Source organism: Crocuta crocuta, unplaced genomic scaffold, assembly GCF_008692635.1.
Source record: "Crocuta crocuta isolate KB4526 unplaced genomic scaffold, BGI_CrCroc_1.0 scaffold1061, whole genome shotgun sequence".
NCBI classification, from domain to species: domain Eukaryota; kingdom Metazoa; phylum Chordata; class Mammalia; order Carnivora; family Hyaenidae; genus Crocuta; species Crocuta crocuta.
The window spans coordinates 149,960-159,743 of NW_027532936.1; the positions used below are offsets into that span (position 1 = coordinate 149,960).

At 38.1% G+C, this 9,784-nt stretch overlaps 1 protein-coding gene across 3 annotated transcripts in view; it reads right to left on the reverse strand.

Annotated features, from left to right (window-relative positions):
* RBM41 (RNA binding motif protein 41) overlaps positions 1-9,784 on the reverse strand; it is a 62,835-nt gene that overhangs the window by 52,154 nt on the left and 897 nt on the right. For 2 of the 3 annotated variants that reach the window (XM_077745760.1, XM_077745759.1), the window contains exons 2-4: positions 7,480-7,596; positions 6,714-6,906; positions 6,209-6,413 (exon numbers count right to left, since the gene is read on the reverse strand). In XM_077745760.1, the coding sequence (XP_077601886.1) occupies positions 6,209-6,413; positions 6,714-6,906; positions 7,480-7,596 (515 nt within the window). Of the gene's footprint in view, positions 1-4,260; positions 4,333-6,208; positions 6,414-6,713; positions 6,907-7,479; positions 7,597-9,784 lie in introns of all 3 variants that reach the window. The other variant, XM_077745761.1, reaches the window with a different exon arrangement.

Consider the following 9,784-nt stretch of genomic DNA (forward strand, 5'->3'; position numbering starts at 1 on the left):
GACCTATTTGCTGTCTACAAAAGATACACTTTACACATTTAAAAAAAAAATTAATTGAAAGGATGGAAAAAGATGTTTTTTTGCATGAGAAAAATGAATCAAAGTAGAGCAGGGTATAAGAAGTTTTTCTTTCTTCTTTTTTCCTTAGTAAGTCTAGCTAAAGGATTATGAATTTTGTTAATCTTTCCAAAGTACCAACTTTTGGTGTTGTCGGTTTTCTCTATTTTTTAAAATTTTTTTGCTCTAATCTTTATTATTTTCTTCCTTCAGCTTGATGTGGGTTTAGTTCACTCTTTTTGTAGCTTCTTTGTTCTTAGAACATTATGTTTTTAGAGCAATTATAGGTCCACAGAGGGGAGAGTACACAGATTTCCCACATTATCTCCCATCCCCAAAAATGCACAGCCTACCCCATTATCAATACTATACTATAATATAGTTCACTCTTGATATTACACCTTCTAAGGATTTGAACAAATTTTGTAGTTCTTCTTTTTAAATTTTTGTAGTTTTTAAGGTGAAAGTTTTTGGTTATTAATTTAAGACCTTTCGTCTTTATTAATATGGACAGTTATAACTATAAATATGCCCCCAAACACTGCTTTTACTGTATTACATAAGTTTTGGTATGCTAAGTTTTATTTTCATTCATCTCAAAGCATTTTCAAATGTCCCTTGTGACTTCTTTTTGATCCACTGGTTATTCAGTAAAGTGTTGTTTTAATTTCTGCATATTTATGCATTTTCTAAATGTCCTTGTATTATTAATTTCTAATTTTATTCAACTGTGAATAGATGTGGCAAGAGTGTCCATCTTTGTCTTCTTCCTGATACTTGGAGAAAGATTTCAATCCTTAACCATTTATTAGGAAGTTAATTATTAACACAAACATATGGCCAATTTATTTCTGACAAAAACTGCAAAGGAAAGTAAATGAAGAATACTGTCTTCAATGTATGTTGCTGAAACAATTGGAAATTCATAGGCAAAAAGTGAACCTTAACCTAAACCCCACAGTTATATATAAGCATTGAGTCATAACAGATCATAGATCTAAATGTAAAATATGTAACTCTAAAACTCTTTAAAGAAAACAAAAAAAAGTCTTATTCATAATCTGCTGTTAGACAAAGAGTTCTTAGACATGAAAAAAAAAAAAAAAAAAAAAGATAGTCCATGAAAGAAAAACTTTATAACTAGATAATTGAATTGTATCAAAATTTAAAACATTTTGCTCTGAGGGGAAAAAAACTTGTGCACTAAAAACTACAAAATGCTGCTGAAAGAATTAAAGCTACAAATAATGCAAACACTCCATGTTCATGGATTGAAGACTTAATATATTATCATTAAGCCGTCAGTAATACTCAAAGTGATCTACAGAATTCAGTGTACTCTCTATTCAAAATCCCAATGACATTTTTTTTCTAGAAATAGAAAAATTCATCCTAAAAGTCATATGGTATCTCAAGGGTTCCTAAGTGGTGAAAATCTTGGAAAAGAAGAACAAAGTTGGAAGTCTCACTTCCTGACTTCAAAACTTACTACAAATCTATAGTAATTAAACCAGTGTTACACTAGCATAAAGACAGACATATATACTAACGAAATAGAATGGACAGCCTAGGAACAGACTTTAGTATTTATGGTCAAATGACTTTTGGAGAGGGGAACTAAGAACATTCAATGGGTAAAAGATGTTCTTTTCATCAAGTAGTATTGGGAAAAGTGAGTATCAACATGCAAAAAATAAAGTTGGATCCTTACCTTATAACACATAAAAAAAATTAACTGAAAATGGACCAAAGACCCAAATGTAAGAGCTAAAACCATAAAACGCTCAGAACATAGAAAAAAACCTTTATGACATTATATTTGGCAATGATTTATTGGCTCTGACACCAAAAGCATGGGTAACAAAAGAAAAAGCTGACAAATTAGGCTTTATCAAAAATATTAACTTTTGCGCACAGAGGACACAATCAACAGAGAAGGCAACCCATGAAATGAAGGGAAATACTTATCAATAAATAAAAAAACAACCAGTTTAGATAATGGACAAAGGACTTAAATGGACATTTCTCCAAAGAAGATACATAAAGAGCCAAAAAGCACATGAAAAGATGCACATCACTAGTCATTAGGGAAATGCAAATCAAAACCACAGCGAAATACCACTTCACACCCATTAGGATGGCTCTTACAAGAAAGAAAAAAAGAAATGAAGTGTTGGCAAGGGTATGCGAAAATTGGAATCCTTGTTCACTGCTGGTGGGAATGTCAAATGATATATACAGCCTCTATGGAAAACAGCATGGTGGTTCCTCAAAAGATGAAACACAGAATTACCATATGATCCAGCAATTCCACTTCTGGGTATATATGCTCAAAAAGAACTGAAAGCAGGGACTTGAACAGACACTTGTACATCCAGTTTCACAGCAGCATTATTTACAATAGCCAAACAGTAGAAGCAACACAAGTGTCTACTGACAGATGAAGGGATAAACAAACCATGGTAGATACATACAATGGAATATTATTCAGCCTTAAGAAGAGAGGAAATTCTAGCACAGAGATAACCTAGAAGACATTATGCTAAGTGAAATAGGCCAGACACAGGACAAATATTGTAGGATCCCACATATCTGAGGTACCTAGAGTAGTCGAATTCACAAAGACAGGAATGGTGGTTGCCAGGGGCAAAGAGGAGGAGTATAAACGGAAATGGTGTTTAATGGGTACGGAATTTCAGTTTGGAAAGATGAAAAAGTCAGGGAGGTGGATACTGATGATGGTTGCAGAGCAGTATGAATGTACTTAATGCCACAGAACTGTACACTGAAATAATGGTTAAAATGGTCAATTTTATGTTGGGTGTGTTTTACCATGATGAAAAAAAAAAAGTTTGTTCTGTGAAAGACACTGTCGAGAGAATGAAAAGAAAAGCTACAGACTGGGATAAAATTTCTGTAGATCATAAATCCAACAGAGAACTGCATCTGGAATACATAAAGAGCTCTCAAAAGCCAGAAAGAAAATAAACAACCCAATTAAAAAACAGCAAAAGATTTGAACAGACACTTCAGCAAACAGGATATAAGGGTGGCAAATAAGCATATGAAAAGATGTTCAACATCATTAGACATTAGGGAAATGCAAATTAAAACTACAATGAGATACCACTTCACAGCTATCGAAGAACTAAAATAAATACCAACGATACCAAAGGCTGACAAAGATGTGGAGCAACTGGAACTCTCATACATTGCTGGTGGGAATGCAAAATGGTTCAGCCACTCTGAAAAATGGTTTGGCAGTTTCTTATAAAGTTAAACAGACACTTACCATAGGACCCAGTAATCCCACTCCTAGATATTTACCTTAGAGAAATAAAAATTTATGTTCACACAAAAACCTGTACAAAAATGCTCATATCAGTATTATTCATCATCACCATAAACCTGGAAACAGCCCAAATGTACTTCAATGGGTGGATGGATAAACAAACTTTGGAATACCCACAGAATGGAATGCTATTCAGCAAAATGAATGAGCTATCAATACACACGACTTGGATGACTCTCAGAGGCGTTACACTAAATGAAAGAAGCCAACTCTCAAAAGATGACATTTTGTACGATTCTGTTTATATGAGGTTCTTTAAAAGACAAAACTATAGTGATGGAGAACAGATCGGGGACTGTCAGATTATGGGTGAAGTTGGGGGTGACTATCAATGGATGGCATGAGGGATTTTTAGGGTGATGGAGCTGTTCTCTGTCCTGATTGTGGTGGTGGTTACATGAATCTACATGACTTGCATGATTTACAATTCATAGAATTGTACACCAAGAAAAAAAGAAAGAAAGAAAAACAGGCAATTTTATTGTAAGTTCATTTTAAAAAGAAAATATTGCTATTATATCATCATCAATAGTTATAACTTTAGTGATTAATAAAAATATTCAGAATTAGTTGTGAAACAGGATCTAAAAATCATTAAGTTCATAATACGTCTCGTATAATAACTTACAGGTATAGAGAAAAAAAATCAACAACACTAAATGTAAAAGTTTTACAACTTCTACTAACTCCTCTCTTTAATATTCTACACCAGGATAATATGCTCCCTCTGGATCATTTCCTATAAACATTGTCATATACTGAATATGGAATTAAATAAGCACTCAACTTAGAAGTCTGGGACCCTATGTTACATTCCTAAATCTAACACTGTAAGAAAACTCTCGACTTGCCTTTTGTGCCTAATTTTATCTTCCTCTTCATTGAGGTCATGTACTTGTCTGCACTTGTCTTTTTGTGGTATGCTGTGAAGGTTTAAAGCAAGGAGTTTCAAAGATAGGAAAAAGAACAGATTCATACACCACCCACCCACCCCAAATACCAGGTACTACTCTAAGGGATTCACATGTTATTGCCTCACTTAAGCCTCCTAACCACCCTATAATACAGGTACTACTTCTATTCTCGTTTTACAAGATGAAGAAAGTGAAGCATAGAGCGGTAACTTGCCCAACATCTCATAACAAGCTAGTAAGTGGGGCAGCCAGGATTGTTCCAGCCATCTGCCACCAGAGCCCATGCTCTCAATCAGGCTAGGTCTCTCCACAAAAGGCTGCTCACGTGTTCTTTCATTCCTTCCTTCACCGCTGCTCTCCCATATCTGTGTTCTCTCCGCCTCTAACGAAGCATTCATTCATTCTCACAGCTTTACCTACCACCCAAGAGTACATGGTTCCCAATTCTGTGTCTCCAGCTCTGACCTCTCCCCAGAGGTTCACTGCTGCGTTTCCAACAGCATCCTCGGTATGCGCATTTAATGACGCTGCCGTCCTTACTAATTCAACATGTTTAAAATCAAACTAATCATCTTTCGTCAGAATTTCCCCATAAAGACTTTCTTAATTTTGCCAGCTGTTAAAGTCACACAGATTTGAAATAGCTGGGTTACCTTTGATCTCTCCTTTGACCCTCCTCCTGCACTCTCAGGCAATAAGTTTAACCAGTTCTTCCTTGGTGATGTCTCTTATAACCAGACGTACCTCTCTTTCCAGTACCGCTGCAATCATTCTAGTCTAGATCTTCCTGCCCACATGAAGACCTGCTAAATCATTCTCCCTGCTCCCAGTTCTTTCTCTCTCTCATCCTGTTCATTGGCCAACAGATTAATGATTCTCAAATACTGCTTTTATCAGGTTACCAGGTTACTCCTGGCTCAAAATCCTGGAACCATATCCAAACTAAGTAACTGAAGAACTAACTCAGTATAGGTCTATACTACCCACCAAATAAAGTTGAAAACGTTTAGCTACCTTTCTAACCTGGTCTCTCACAAAGGCCCAAGACACGCCGGTGTGCCCATACCATCTCCTGCAAACGAAATGCCTTTCCTTCTCCTTACTAAAGAATAGGCAGTATTAAAGGAATGTTTAAATCTTACCTCCTCTGAGAGGCTTTCTTCAGTCATGCCTATGCACAGTGGCCTTTCTCTCCAATGAACTTCAACAGCACTTAACAACTGCATCTAGCATTGTTACTACATGTTACATGGTTCTCTCTCCAGCCAGAACTTTACTTGCTACGAAGTCAGGAATGATTTCTTAAACTTCTGTGCACCTGCCACAGTGCCTAGCAAAACTGATCTGTTAAACTAATACTGTCCAGTTAAGACATACACCATTTATCTATAGACTTTGTGCTAATTTATAGTTCAGCCCGAAGACTCTTCACAATCTAGCCTCACCTACCTTTCCAGTGTCACTCCCTCTCATCCCCTGCTATGCCCTATGCCTCCTGTCACAATGAACTTTTCACTGTTCCCTAGATGCACCAGGCTCTTCCGCAAACCTGCTCCTATTCACCTACTGTCTGTCATGCCCTCTGCCCCTTATTTACCTGACAGTTGACTGATGAGCTATTAAGACAGTACAAATGTCAACTCCTGACTCCTCCNTGTTCTGCACTCCCTTAGCATTTTATTCACATCTCTGTAACGGTAATTTCCATGTTGTATCACAACTGACTGTGTACATCTTTGTCTCTGTCATGGGGCTCTCTGCATTCCTCAAGGACAGTGAGAGTTTCTCTCCCCTACTCCTTTCACTAACTCTTCACATGTAATGCCCTGCTGTTAAATCTTCCTCTCAGTGAAACAGCACATCAAAGTCAGTGGCAATCACATACCTTGGTAATAAAGAGCCTTGAGGAAGGAGTGCCGATCAGCTCCCTGGAATAAAGAGTTTTCTATTTCCATTTCGCGCCGGGTCAGCTGTTTGCTCTTGGCAAATCTCTGTGGCAGGCAAAGGATGCGTTGACGCTCCGAGATCCTTTCTTCAATATCTTGAAGACGGTTCTGTATTGCTTCAGGTGTTGCCCTCAGTCTTGACTTCTGGAACCAGAGAAATGAGATGACATACATATGAGAGGACACACCCTAAGGGTGATGGTCTAATGCCCGATATAAGAAAGAAGACAACATAGGACCCAAAATGATCATTCATAGACGTGTGAGCTAAAAAAAAGTCAAAGAAGGGCTGCCCTTTACCAAGGTCCCTCTCACAGAAACCAAAGAAGATTCTGATACAAAGCTCAGTTTTGTAAGAACTAAACAAGAAAAGGTTCTCAGGGCCAAATGAAGAGATCTTGCTGTTTATTCTCCAGAATGAAAAAAAAAAGGGTCCCAACTCACCTTTTCACCTGAAACATGGCTCTTCCAGATCAAGATTTCTGTTTCATTGAGCCCTAGTTCCCGAAGAGAAGCAGTTTCCTGGTCCTTCTCATGCAGTGTCTGGAACTGGGACAAAGTCATGGTCCCAGCTGCTTCCTTCCCAAAGGGCTTGTACATAGTACCAGGAGCAAAGCTCTCTTTCTTAGACACACATCTGCAAAACAAGCAGGACGAAAGTAAGAACATCTTCATATTAGCACAGTTTTCAGAAACGGGGCTCACTGTTAGAAGAGGCTCAATGAAAATCATTGGCAATTTCTCTCCAATGTCCTATTTCTAGGTTGAAGCAACTACTGCAGTGATACAGAAGTCCATCAATATTCTCCACACCCAGGACCAATAAACGACTGGATCAAATCTTTATTTATTGAGTACCTACTGTACATCGCTGTGCTAGGTACTGAGGATTTAACAGTAAAAAAGACACAAATGGTTTCTGCCTTTGTGGAAGAACAGTGGAAGAGAAACAAGTAAACAGGCAATGATCATATTGGGTTGTAAGTGCTATGGATGTTAAGGGAAGACACAGGAAAGGTACTTAGCCCAGACTTAGTGGGATATGGGAGGTTTCCCAGAGGAAGAGACACAGAAGCAAAATGCTGCCTAATAAGTAGAAGTTGGCCAAGGAAAGGAGGGAGAGGAGTGTTCCATCCAGGCTTTCAGAGGGATCTGCCACCTGGTGGTAAGGGTCTATGATACTCTACCTGTATGCAAAATCAATACCTACTCCTCAATGGAGACAGAGGTATCAAGTTGATGCTGAAGAAGGCTTTTCAGCTGCCTCTCCCCTTCTGTTTCCAACTCCTCCAGGACATGCTCACCACTCTTCACACAGCTATTTATCCTGGAGTAGATATAAGAATATATACAGAAAACAGAAGAGACAGTGAATCTCAAAATATACAATCTTTATTATCTACGGTAGTGAACCCATTTGTTTTAAGACGCTTTTCTAACTATTTGTTGCCCTTTATCATTCATCCCACAAACACTGACAAAACACCCACTTACACACAAGGCACTGTGTTAGGTACTGATGGAGACAATATTCAAGACATAGTCCCTATCCTCAAGAAGCTTGCAATTTATTTAGGGAGAGGGAGCATCTATGTGTGTATGTGTTATGTGCATGTGCCTGTTGTGGGGTGGGGAGGAGAGAGGGAGGGAGGTAGAAAGAGAGAGAAGAGCAATACAAAGAAGCATATACCAAATTGGTAGGAGTTCATAATAGGAGGAGATAATTGGGAGACAGGGTGATAAAAGAAGACTCTGGAAAGGTAATTCTTAAACTGGCAATTGAAGGACTGAGTATGATGAAGGAAAGATCAGGCAGAATGAGTATGAAGAAATAGAAGTATGTTTTGGGGGAATAATATGAAGCTCAATTTAGCTGGCATTCATGCATGAGAGCACTAGGAGATAATCTTTGAGGGGGTAATTAGACTCAGATTGTGACCAGCCTCACATACACCAACTGAGGGGTCTGGACCTTACTATATTAGAAAGCAATTAGGCAGTTAAGTGACACGATACAAATGATGGTTTAGGAAAATGAATGTGGTTATAATATGCCTAGTGGATTCATAGGAGAGAAGCCAGAAGGAATAGTTAGGAAACTCTTTAAATTTATCAAGCATAAGGCAATGAAAGTCCACACCAGAGTGGTAATAGTGGAACAGAAAAGTGGTGAGTAAGAGGAGTGAGGCCTTTTGAAGGTAGGAGTAAGGGAGAAGTCAAAGATAACCTTGAAATTTCAAGCTGTGTAACTGAGAGAACATGGTACCAATAAAGGAAAGAGGAAGATCCGCATGGAATAAGTAGTTTGGAAATGGGAAAGTCCATATTGTCTTAGCCATGTTGAGTCAACTACCTGTTACAACTGAAACACTAGCATGAAGTATCAGGAATACTTCAAAGACATATTGACTCTGAGGTGACAGTGTAGGTGAGGTTGGCTAATAGGAAAGTAAGTTGGAAGAAGTACATAGACGAGAGTCTGAGGCTGAACATGGAAATCTCAGGTCATCTGTGTTGGCAGGATCTGGAGCTGTGAAAGAGAAGGCACTCTCCCAAGAAGAGGGTATAGAAACAAATGCGAAGTGGGTCATAACATTTTATAGCTTATGCACTACTGTGTAGAAATCCAGGCAATGCTAATATAAGCTAGCCAACCCTAAATAATTGAAAACCCTTATTATAAGAGTGTAAAAGGGGTGCCTGGGTGGCTCAGCTGGTTAGGCACCCAACTTTGGTTCAGGTCATGATCTCGTGGTTCGTGAGTTCAAGACCCGCATCGGGCTCTGTGCTAACAGCTTGGAGCCTGCTTCAGATTCTGTGTCTCCCTCTCTCTCTGCCCCTCCCACACTCGCACTTGGTCTCTCTCTTAGAAATAAATGTTTAAAAATTAAAAAAAAAAAAAGACTGTGAAAAATTGCAGGACCAGTGGAGTATACAACAGGTGACAATAGACAAAAACAAACTGAGTTAATTCTAGGAGAAAAACATACATTAAATATCTTCTTTATAAAATCCTTTACTATTCAGGTTATGATGCAGCTCTCCTAATTATAAGCAAGATTCCCATGCTCTAGAAAGACTGAGACCTATTTTAGAAAACTTTAGAATATCCTCAGGCCCAGGTTTTTAAAAAACTTTCTTCTAAGTATCTAAATTTGTATTTGTTATTTAAAATTCTGAAAGTTCTTGCTAAGTTTAAAATAGCTTTGAAAGGAATAAACCATAGCTAACTACATCAGTGCACATGAATCACGCGGAGTGAAAAAAAAAGCAAATCATAGAAAAATTCATACAATATGTGCCCATTCACACAGAGTTGAAAAATGGATAAAACTAGCACATAAATTCCTATGTGGTAAAACTAGATTTTTAAAAAACAAGAGAAGGATTAACACCAAATTCGGGGTAGTGGTCCCCTCAGGAGAAGAGGAGGAGAAGCAATCAGGGAAGGGACTTCTAAGATAGTGCTAATTAATGTTCTATTTCTAAAGCCTTTGGTGGGTGCGAGTCCATTA